We start from the raw sequence: 12,502 nt of genomic DNA, 5'->3' as shown, positions 1-12,502 counted from the left end.
GTGTACGTACCTACGCTCGTCTACTCTGGTGTTGCTGGCAGGCCGCGTGAAGAGGCTCGTCGCGACATATCGCCGGAACGCGAGATCTCGCGACGATCTCAAAGCAGAGTCGTAACGCAACACAGCTACTACTGACTAATCACTACGTACGTAAAAGTCACTACGTAACGCGAGCGAGAACGCAATTTCACGAGGTCTTCTCTGGGAATTGCATAGCTTTAAAGTTTTGACTTCGAGCCAAAGAAAATGTTGGCTTAATTAGAGAAAAATTAGCATGTGAGGAGATTAAATTCTCTTATTTTAATTTTTTTGTTTAAATTTTAATGTAAGTAAATGAACATCGCGCGCTTTCTAAAAAATGTTTTCTCTTTCATCTTGGCAATAAATAATATTACTGTAATAAATAGATTACTCTTATATTAGTCCCCTAAATACAATAATTCCTTTATCTTGCGTGAGGGTGATTTTAAACGTAAGAAAGTATCTCAGTTAACTATAAAAATCATTTGATTCACGCACGTAGCAAGAAAAGAGGACCTCTGTCATGCGTCTCATCTAGTCAAGACACCAAACGAGAAACGGGCGAATCGTATTTCCTCTCTCAGACGCGAAGATGTTTGAGAAATCTGCGTCCGTATTTGAAAGAGGAAATTCAAAACGCAAACTCGCTCCCGTCCGCCGTCAGCTATCGATTTAATCGACAGCGGCTATCACGGCATTCACGACGGCGGCAATATCGCCCCGCGTCGATCCTCAAAATCATCGACGAAGTGACGAAGGGCACGCACTCCGTCGCTCCGACGACGACGATGATGTCTACGATGATTATCTACGGTGTCACTAGGTCGCACACACGCACGCACACGCACACGACGATACTGTCGAATGATGGGACGGAGGTGAACGAAAGTCTTTCGTTCCTTTCGCTCTTCCGACCGATATGGGATGGATGAATTTGACTAATGAGTCTGGGAGAGTGACGGTCTTTCTCTAAGAAATCATTGCCTAGAGACCGCTGTGTGTATAGTTTTCTTTTTCTTTTTACGTGAGATGCGTGAAATGATGATTGCGAGACAGTCGGTCAACGATTCACGCCAGTAGAAAGATAGAGTTTGAGAAAGAGACAGAGACAGAAAGATATACAAAGTTACAGAGAGTAACAAGTACAGTAGCTACGGTATACATCGAAACACTCCGTTACGTAATACGGTATAATCATGTAGATATGGAAACGGAGAAGGAAAGGTGGTGGTGATGATGATGGTGGCTCGGAAGAGCTTCTTGGGCGGGTGAAGAAATTCCTTACCTCCTCAGAAAGCTAGAATATTGGGGCACCACGTTTAATAATGCTTCGCTCACCACGAAGGCCGTCCAACTCCGCTGTCCCTCTTCCGAACGAAACGTCCGCCCGTTTTGCGTCCTTATATCTTAGATGTCCCGGAATCTACGACCTTAATTATAATGACAGACCCCTCGGCGAATTCGGAGTCAATTTTTCAACCGGGGAAAATTTCGGAGTACAAGTACATACTTTTATTACAGTCCTTTAATATTTATCAGATAACTCGATAATTAAATCTCCAATTATAGCATTGAGATAAACTCACTTGAGTTTGAATGGGCAACGGATTTGGATTATATAAATTTTGTAAAATTTATTTCGAGAAAAAGTTGTCACTTTTAAAATCAATATTATATGACTTATTCCAATTAAAGAAAAATCAGCCTCGAATTAGTCGAGTCTGTTGTTAAAATTAAGATCGGAGGTTTTAGGACATGCCCATATTATAAATTAACTCGCGATTTAATTAATAGTAAACTGATAAGCTTATCCATGTTTTATCTTAATTCAGTTCTGTGTTTAATTTGTATTTAATTATTTGAGAAACTTTGGCAACAAGGGAATATCGTCTAGAATTATGACATTTACTATCAATTCATCGGATTGTCAGAAGAGTTCTGCGGAATTGGGAACTGCCATTGCTGACTTATCGCTAACTTAGCTCTATCTTAAGTGTTAATTGTACCTTAAGCTCTATCGGGCAAGAGGTAACATTTATCTTATCTACGAATCATGCGACTAAATTCGTTATTTTGCCTCTTTTATCATCTATATTCGATAATAATGAACTTGCATCAAAGAGGCACGCAATATTAATCTACGTCAATTTCGCTGTCAATTAATGTCAATTATCGACGCATATACAAAGTGAGAGAAGATCGCCGATCGACACAGGGCCTATCTTATGTTTAAGCGTAAATCTAGCTCGTAAATAATAATGCGGATATCAGGGATGATTATTTTCGCAAGAATAAATTTTTCATCTTAGATTAGTGTTAAACTTTCTTGCATTTTTCTCTAAATAATCAATCAAGACGTGCATCACACATTTTTTTATCATATTAAATTTATAAGTCTTAGGTGTCGACACATTCGAAAGATAGGCCCTAAAATCATATTAGACAAATAAACTGAACAAATATTACATTAGAGATAGCTGAGGATAAAAAAATACTTTTTTCTTGCCAAAGAAATCTTTTCGACAACGCGACAGGATTCGTAGATAATCTAAATGATCCTCCTCATCATCTCTCTCGTAGACGAAATGCCGAATTAGCTCTCCCGATAGGTAATCCGACGTTCGTGGACCTTCGTGGACGATGATCGTCATCCCGACGTCCACGTATGTCTTATTCGCCGAACGGGACAAACGGAGCTAGATGACAGATGCAAACTCTCTGCGCGCGCGTGCAGCATGCATACAGCGCCTCGTAAGCGAGGCGGCGCGCGCGCGACATGCGTCTCTCTAATTGCGACATCAAGGTCTCTACGGACGGAGTGATAAAGAAATAAAGGAGATAACGCAAGAGAAGGATTACGAAACAATGACGGTGGGCAATTTCGTATACTTGCCGATGGCGAGCGCGAGGCGAGTCGCGCGTTTGATCTCGCGTTAGTACGGCGCGCTCTCTCTTGGCGCGGCCACCTTTTCTAGTCCTCGCGTAATCAACGTTGATCCTCGATGATCGAAACGATCACGACACCGCGAGCGAACAGATGAGAGACGGGAAATCGATGACGCGCGATCTCGCCGGGAGAGCTTAAGACGATCGTTCGACGACGATAAAAGCGATGCTGGACGAGCGAGCTTGCGGCAGCTTCTTGCGAACTAGTCCTCCCTTAATCGATAATATTAGCAAGAAACTTTCGAAATTAATATTACGATACATTTTTAACGTATATAAAAGACAATTTTTTTTCATAATTTTGCTCGGAAAACCTTTTATAATAATTTACAATCAAGATTACAATCAAATTAAATAAATCTACGATCCCTCGATTAACGAAAGGACAACGTCGCGAGGAGCCTTGACGAGCAGATCGCCGAATGTCGATGATGAGGATGACGACGATGACGACGTGAACGATAATGAATAACGGCTGCTCTGCGATGACGTACACTACAACCACTTAAACTCCTAACGACGCATGCAACATGCTGGACCTAAGTTCCCATGCGAGTTGCACGACTCGAGGATAGACGGATGATGATCATCGTGAAAGCTATACCGAACGATTTATCTCGTGCGATGATTTTCGCGCGTGTGTGTTTACACGCCTACGTCAAACTAATTCGTGATTGTGAAGAGATGAGCACGAACCCGATGAACAGAGAGAATGATTTCGTGGCGACTCGAAGATCCACACTCGATCTAGTGACACGACGAGCGCGAAGCTGATGAAATTGTCGATGAGTATGTAATACTTTCGCATGGTAAGATCGACTGCCGTAGTCGAGAACTATAGCTGCGATTTTTTCATTTTTTAATATATATGAAGATGAGACAAAGAACGTGGAATGCGTGGCACAATGATTATGATATTTGATCGATTGTTTTCGTGTCGCGTGGCAAGTACCGATGCATGTGAATCGATGTGAAATAGTGCATTCTTTTTTTTTACGGAATAAAAAATTATTAAGCGTAGAAAGGGCAGAGAGAAGGATGAGGGAAAGATATTTATATTAGTCATGGATGTTGTGAACTTTGGAAAAATGAAGGAATGTAATTTTCTTTCTTTCTCTCTTTTCTTTTTTTTTCTTGTCATGATTGTCATGGTAATATGATCTAAGATCACGTAATTATCTTCGTCGTCGTTGTTGTAATTCAAATTGGTCATAAAAAAATTAATATAATTTGAATTTCCGATAATTTCGCCGACATGATTTGATCATCTGAAGATGCGATGTCGTTAAAATGAAGATATAAAATTGCGACGAAAATGCTTTACCAATATTTGACTCGTATGTTGAGATTTTTGCGTTTGGAATGCAAAATGCAGTCGTCTCATCCGCGAGTAGTCAACCTGCGCAAACAAATTTATACATCCACCATTTATAGGTTTAACTTGATTTTCTTCGTCCCCTCAAGACGAATACAAGCAAAGAAAAATGTCCTTTGAGCGCAAAAGCATTTGCCATAATCCCATCTCTAAACTGCGATCTTGAAATTATCATGTTGCTAGCAAAGCCATAAGATAAAAATTACATAATCCCGATTAAAATTATATTCTGAAATAAATATTTATAAAACAAATATACGCACGCGTAATATTTTTATAATACATAATCCAAATCTTAAAAAAAAAAATGCCGTTTGCGTTGAGTGTGATACCAATTACAATATGTTACTTGACATTGTGTTATTTTTTGTAAATTTTGACCAAAGTCAGTTCAGAATGAAACGAGCTGCGATATGGATGCATCGTTGCAATGTCGGCCAAAATAAATCGGCCAAACACAAAAGAAGAAAAAGAACTTTAAAAGAGGCCAATGATCTCTCTTCTCCTCCTCTGTGTGAGATCTATCATGAATCCGATGAATCCTCGTATCGTCCGCCAGGGTGTCGATTCTGCTGAGGATTAAGGAGGATCAGAACTCCGCGGCACCGCGGAAACGGAGAGGTTGGCAACGCGCGAAAACAAACTCTCCTCCTTATACTTTTTTCATCACATTATTATTATCATCATCATCAGCAGCAGCATGGTTATAACACTTTTCATCATTATTATAATGCCGGTTTTTCATTTATCGCGAGAGCGTGTCTCGCCCGTCTCCTCCGTTTAGGAGGCGCAGTCCGAAGAGGATCGTCCGTTTAAGCTTTAAAGATAAGGCTGACCTTGCGAGCGTGTGAAATCCAAGACGTTCGTCTTTCGCACGAGTGAGATCGCGGAACGTTGTCGAGGCACCGGGAAACATCCGAGCTATCGGAGGGAGCGGCTCCCCCTCGGTACCGTCTTCCCGGAATCCCGGTCGTCGCGATTCCATATGTCGCGGGTCGCGGCTCGTTACGTTGGGGGTAGATTCGAAGGGAATAGAGAACGAATCAGTCAGGGCTATACCCAGCTCGACCACTGCAAATTGCATTTCGCGATCGCTGCACGTCGAATCTAATCAATTGCGTTAATTAATCGACGTCCGGGTGTTCTCATCCCTCGCGCGGGCGTGGTGATTGTCGCGTGTCGGACCCTCGCGTTATACTCGAATGTATCGCGACGTCTTACGATCTAGAGTACACAGAGAGTAGAAAAATAAGGATTGTCACAACCTCGGAACGCTCGCACGATCACGACGGCAGTCATGGCCGCCCTCGGCGAGTAGAAGGATCGTTGGGAACATTTTAAGCGTGATATGCTCGGAACAGAACGGGAACTTCTCACAAACTGCACCTGTGCTAGAAACACTCGACTCGAGTGGTACATTATTCTTATTTAATTACGGTTAAACCGCGTATAGCCCGTACCACGCGATTTACCCGGGACGTGTCGGGAGGAGAAGAAAAGGCTGAATCGGGAACAGGGTGCAGGATTAAATCGCCGTGAGCTACGAAAATATTATTTTCGGCGGAAGCTTCAGATATACTTTTCTTTCTTTCCTTACCTACACACGCATCGTACACGCATATGCATCTTCACAACATATATGCGTATGTGAATACATGAACTTCACATACGTATGTATTTAGAAATGCACGTGGATGTATGTATATAAGTATATGTATATATATATATTTAAATGTAATAGATCTCTCTGCGTGTCATTCGAATAATTTTCTCTCTCTTCTTTGGTAATCTCTTCTTTCATCTTCAATCCGTCGCCGCGCGTTCACAAACAACATCACATTCATATAATAGACATTTTAGGATTCAACAAATGTTCTCGTAAATTCACGATCTAAGGCCTAAGAATTTTAGGAGTACGCATGGTTGTTCTAACCGCGCTGTAATAGAAGCTACCGAAATATTTAACAACTTTCTCATTGACTTTCTCACCGCGGGATCCGAAATCCTCGCATACCAAGTCTCCCTCTTGACTCGCGCCTCTTCGACGATGTTTTTCCACAACTGATAAATGTTCTTGGATATCCGGAAAGTCGGTCTTTCGGAGTATATTCAAAAAATATCCGAGATACCTATCCGTTAGATTCATCGAATATTCCCGATACGATGTCTCACAATATCTAGATTTTTGAATGTTTATCATAACGTGACTGTTATTTGTCACTATGTGAAAAGAAATTACAGTATGAAAATTATTATAAGTAATTCGTATGTCATGCTATACTTAAAGATACAATGTATACATTTTTTAACCAAATTATGCAATTTCTTTATTACTTTTTAAAGTAGATATTTCGAACAAAAGAATAATGTCACTTCAAACGTTACTTGAAGTATTAGTAATGGTTTTATAATGTTTCATATTCGAGAAAGCAAAAAAATCTGAATATCGCTTGACGTCTTGATATCCAAGAACATGTCTGGCTACATCCGTCCTATTCCACTTTCTCCGCGATGTCGTGTCGCGGGAACAGGTAGCCTTCTTCTTTCTTGCCCTCTGGAGGGCTATTACTGAAAGTTAACGGAAGATCAGAGATCGCCCAAAGGTTTATCACGCTATAAACACAGAGGGATTTTTCGAACGACGTATGAACGTCTGTGCATCTGCAGGGTGCAACCTGAGAATTCCTCGCGTTGGAAATGAATCGCGTGTTGCGCGGTCTTGAAACATAGCTCGCCGAGGAAAACTTTGCTTCGCGGAAGTGAAAACTTCGGACCTAACACGCACGCGTTTATCGAATTGCATCTGTTCCTTCGGCGAAGCTATTTAAACTTTCGTGGATATTTTAAGTTTAATAGCTGTTTAGTGACTTACAGAATTATCATGCTGCCGTGAAATATCTGCGTCAATATTGTGCGTACAAGCGGGCTGTATTGACAGATATGTTAGGCTAAACTGTTATATTTCTTGGAACTTCTGAAATCTTGCGACTTAAAGCCTTATAAAATATGTGAAATTTTATATAGAATTATTGATACGCCTATATATAACTTTGATTTTAAGATTCTGTTTAAAGATACGTTGTAATGTTACACTTTAGCTGGTAATGGTGATTCTTATCATAAAAAATTGCATCATTATCGAGAAGCTGTTTCGTCCATAAATCGCGCGTGAAACTTTTCCATCGCGAGGCCGCCTCACGTAACGCTCTGCACTCACACGTCTATCACCTAAGACCTCACCCTGTATACCTACGACATCTAAGTACAATCGAGTCAAAAAATAAAGAACTCTGCGTTTCGGGATGTCGCGTGACGAGAAAAAAGATTTCGGAGCGATAAAGAAAAGCAGGTACGCGTTAAAGTGTTGTATGTGCACGTATGCGGTCGACGAGAGTCGGTGAGAAGTAAAACGACCTCGGTCCGTTTCGCGGGTCGACACTACGGGAAACACTTTATGGCGATATCGCTGTATACAATTTATTTTACGTGACTCTAAATCCACGCTAATGACTCCTATATAAGGGCTCCTCCAGGAAGGAAGACGGGAAAGTTAGTAACGGCGGTTGATAACGCTAGGCCGATCGCTCGCGACGAGACATTTTCGCCCGCCTAGATAATAACTTGCTCGTGTCGAGCGAAACGTAATTTGCAAAGTTCAAATCCGAAGTTTGCAAGTTTGTTCGTTTAAATTAACGCGTGCGTAGACGTCTTTCGAGCTCGCTCACTCGCAAGAGCGATATACACTAAGGAGCAATACACTACCTTGTTCAGGGAAACGTTCGTGCGACAAAATCTGTCTAAGTCATCTCTATAGTTACGGCTAAAGATTCTATTTCCGACTAAATGTTCGCGCCCCCGTTCCACACATTCTACAATTTGGGTAATGCGTGCAAGTATTCGGCACTTAATTCAGCCTCGAAATTAACATAACATGTTCTCTTATTATCGATTTCACAAAAGACGTTTTTCCTTTATCAAATCGTTGTGGCTTTGTTTTAATCTTTTATATTATTAAACAATTTAATGATCGTTTATCGAATTTAACATTTTGTTTTATTTCCTCCTAAAATTTATTTGCTTCTCTTTTCCATATCATACGATGACTCAAATAAGACGACAAATAATTTATAAGAAAGCCAGGAAAGAGACTGTTCCAAATATTTCTTTTCAAAGATATTTTTCTAAATAATCGATTTTAGTAGCATTTCAATAAATTAATTAATTGTAAAAAAAACTTTTATAACTTTATCTTCAAGTACGTAATATATGTAATTGTAAGTAAATTAATTTAAATGGACTATTTACCGAAAGTTTGATTTATTTACTGCCTAAATAAAATGTTAGAGCTAATATTTGCATGAACATAATGTAAAGGTCCAATGAAAACTTTTAGTAGTGCCATAAATATATTCCCTAGCCATTATCCGATAATAAACATTTAATTTTCCGAACTGCAGCTATAACGTGACGGGTTCAGCAGAGACATCGTGGCGCGAAGAGATCGTTCATCCGCCGCGTTGTCGTTTTAGTTCTCACGAACTCCCGTCTCGTACGTGCGTAATACGCGATGTTTCGGAGAAGAAGACGAAGGGAATCGAAAGATCCTTGAGTGGGGAAGTCGCCGACTCGCTCTTGCACCGGCGCCAGCTCTTCAGCTTCCTCTCCCCTTCAACAGAGAAGTCATCCTACGTACTATGTACGCCCTTTTCTTCGACCTTCTGTCACCTAGATCGACTCTTCGCGGTGATCTAGCCTCTTCCCCGAAGACACTTATTCTCCTTCCTTTTGGATAGTCCGCCTTCGACGAGAACAACAGATCTTTCTATCTGCGACTCTCTCTCTCTCTCTCTCTCTTTCATCTTGAATTGACCTCATCAACCTGGTTCTCTCCGATCTCGATGGCTCTCGAAACTAGCCGACGAGAACTACAATGACGAGGATGACGAGGATGACGACGACGACGACGACGACGACGACGAAGACAACAATGAACACAACGACGAAGACGACAAAGACGACGAAGACGACGACGCGATCATGATCCTCGTGTACCTGTGACCGGAGGAAAAACGTCCGTCCTCCCGCGCCGTCTCAAGTGTCGCCCTAGGCGGCGTCGTTCTTTTCGATGCGCACGTTGTTGATGAAGAAACTTACTTGCCGTTTGAAGTTCAGGTCGTGCTTGTTGAAGGTGTGAGCGTGCAGCGCAAGAGCGCCAGCCGCTGCCGGCTCTAAATGTTTCAAGTGTTGCTGCATTTGCTGTTGCTGCTGCAGCTGCAGCTGATGCTGCTGATGAAGATGATGATGATGGTGATGCTGGTGATGATGCATCTGATGAGGATGATGAGGATCTGTAGCATAGCGATCGGTATACGGGTTGACCACGCCTGTGGTGGCGCCCGACGAGATGCCGGCCAGGCACGAGGAACCGCCACCGACGCCCAACCCGCCGCCGCTCCCGGTGGTAGTCCCACCTGTCGAACCGGCAAGCAACGAACTGGTTAATGCCGCGGACGGCGCGTATCCACCGTACGGTACCAGCGAGGTCATCATGGACGGTCCCCTGGCCAGGGCCAACGTGCCGGGCTGTCGCTGACCACCCAGGCCGGTCGACTGCGCCATACCACCCAGTTGCTGCTGTTGCTGCTGCTGTATAGTATTACCGCTGCTTGGCACAGCGATGGCCTTCAGCAGTTGTTCCCGCAATCTACCGCCGGTCTCCTTAATGCGCTGCATCTCGGCTTCCAGCAACGCCACCTCCTTCTCCAGGGTTGTTATGCGCGCGTCTTTCGTCTCCATGATGGCGGTCAGGGTGGTGCTACCGGGCACGCCGCCTGGAACCGCCACGCTACCTCCGAGGACGGTACCGCCGCCGCAGACCCCCGCACCTGCACCCCCCGATACGCTACCTAGTCCGATGACCGATGCACCCGCCAATCCGCTGATGCCGCCGCCGCCGACCACCGGGTGTCCCGAGGACGCGGTCGAGGCGTACGCGAGCTCCAACTGCGTCTGCAGGCTCTTCAAGTTCTCGTTCGTCGCTTTGAGCTCCTGATACAACAGAAGCAACAAACGGGGAAGACGGTTACAGGTCGTCGACTCTTTCTCGCGCCGCCATTTCTTTTCTCTGTCGTGTCTCTCTAGCGCGATCTCGCGATCTAATATCTTTTTTTGTCTGTTTGATGATGTAGTTGAGATGTTGTCTGATTTCTTTTTTTTTTATATATATATATTTTCTTGGATGTGAAGTATGCAGTGGTGCGGTTTCAAAGATGTGACTATAAAGATGGTTTGTTGGGTGCGGCTTCGCTAACGCATGAGACTGCCCTCGTGTTTGTCGTCTCTCTTTCGGAGTTCGTTGAGCTAGTTTCGTTTGCTGTGCGCAATATCATCCACTGCTGTATCGCGTATTAAAGATTTATTTATTATATACACTAAGCAAAAAAATAAATAAATTTGAAAAAATCTGTAAAAATACTTTAAAACGCAAAATAGGACTTTAACATCATACACACTAGAATAATTTTATTTTGTCAAATTTAATCGAAAACTTGAAAAAGGTTGATTGAAAAATTATTGTACCATAAAAATAATAAATAACAGTATCCGTTTCCACATATGTAAAAAAAACTGAAAAAGTATCAGCAAAATGCGTGAATTTACGGTAATTTTCGATCTCGTTATAAATATATGGATGGTCTATTTTGATGGACTATTTATTCCTTTATCGATAAATATTGAAATTCGGAACAATATTTCTCTTCGTTACGCATTCTGGCTGTGAATGACACACGCAATTTTCATTCTCCGATCTCTCGGTTCGCGGGACAGTCTCGAGGAAGCGGAAGTGGCACCGGCAGCGTCCCGGTTGACGAAAGAAAAGCGACGTACCGCCGAGCTTCCTTCTTCCAAAACAATCTTCTTCGTTCTCTTCTCCGAGCGGTATAAAGACGTTTTCGTCACTCCGAAAAAAAATGCGATTGAGGAGTCAACCGATTCTCACCGATCGAAGCGGCGAAGAACTCCTCACTCACGCGTCTCGACATTCATTCCTCGCTCGCTCTCTCTCTCTCTTTCTCTCTTTCAGGATCAGATCTCTGTCTGGTTCTAAACTCGCGTCTTTATTGCCTGATTTCTATTCTGAGGTTCGATCGGCACCGCACCGATCACTGATGACGATCGACGATCGTCGATCGGTAACGCCACGTTAAGTCCTTTCGACGATCTCACGGTCGCAAGGTCACGCTCTAACATTCCAATGTGCTTGCTTGAATTTCTCTCCTTTTTTTTTTACTTAATTTTTCTCACAGTGATCCTCTTCCGGACGCCGGGCGCCGCCGCAGTTCTTTCGCCCACCGCGACGTACGGCCGACATCGTTGTCCATTTTTCTGCGCGCGGCGTTTCGATGATTTGTCATCGTGCTACATTAACACGTATTCCTTCACGTATTTTACCCGATTTTTTTCCCCCAGAGAACCCATCGGTCTCCGTCGCGATCAACGGTGTGATATTTGTCGAAAAAATTGTTCGAAAATGCGCAAAAATGTGTAATCTGTATCAACAAGGAATAGCAATTCGCGATTTCTCAGCTATTCTTGCTAGTTCGAAACGCGGCCACGTCGTATGGACAAGATCTCTTTTGAATGCACGTGCGGATGCGTATCGGTGTGTTCCGCGAGCGTGAGTAAAAGGGGCTTGAGTTTTATCGCGGCGGCTCGATAAAAGAAAAAAAAATAGCAACGACCAATGAGCCGATGAGGGAACGCTCGTTATTCATCGCCTGCTAAGCGCTCGCGCACGGATACGCATCTTGATGAGTTTGTGTATGACTCGTGGAAGCGCGGGCAAACCGGTGCATTTCCTCGAATGAATTACATTCAATATAAACATAACAAGCATGTTCTCCGTATAGAGTATGACAATTGTTATTCTCAAGTCTTGGAACACGGTCCTTCAGAAATGAAAAGAAAATAAAACGTAATGTACGATGCACATGTAAAATAAAATATTGGAATAAAACAAAATAGGCAAGTAAAAAATATGAAAGATCTACCTTGTCGGAAGTTTATTTCGAGACATTTCAATCGGACGCTTTATCGAACCACCTAAACCTTAAGCAAACTACATAGAAAGAATGTATGCGCGAGAAATGTCGATCTGCC

General features: G+C 42.8%; 1 protein-coding gene across 12 annotated transcripts in view; it reads right to left on the bottom strand.

The window, feature by feature from the left end:
• Brp (ELKS/RAB6-interacting/CAST family member bruchpilot) overlaps positions 1-12,502 on the bottom strand; it is a 75,067-nt gene that overhangs the window by 27,652 nt on the left and 34,913 nt on the right. For 5 of the 12 annotated variants that reach the window (XM_077413307.1, XM_077413230.1, XM_077413246.1 and 2 more), the window contains one exon: positions 4,292-4,366. The exons of 3 other annotated variants lie outside the window; for them this stretch is intronic. In XM_077413307.1, the coding sequence (XP_077269433.1) occupies positions 4,292-4,366 (75 nt within the window). Of the gene's footprint in view, positions 1-1,306; positions 1,319-4,291; positions 4,367-9,496; positions 10,391-12,502 lie in introns of all 12 variants that reach the window. 4 more of the 12 variants (XM_077413281.1, XM_077413214.1, XM_077413222.1 and 1 more) reach the window with 2 other exon arrangements.

Source organism: Temnothorax americanus, unplaced genomic scaffold (genome assembly GCF_048541705.1).
Source record: "Temnothorax americanus isolate GAGA-0224 unplaced genomic scaffold, ASM4854170v1 Scaffold10, whole genome shotgun sequence".
Classification (NCBI taxonomy): Eukaryota; Metazoa; Arthropoda; class Insecta; order Hymenoptera; family Formicidae; genus Temnothorax; species Temnothorax americanus.
The sequence above is the reverse complement of the archived record's forward strand: the minus strand, read 5'-3'. Positions and strand labels throughout refer to the sequence as shown.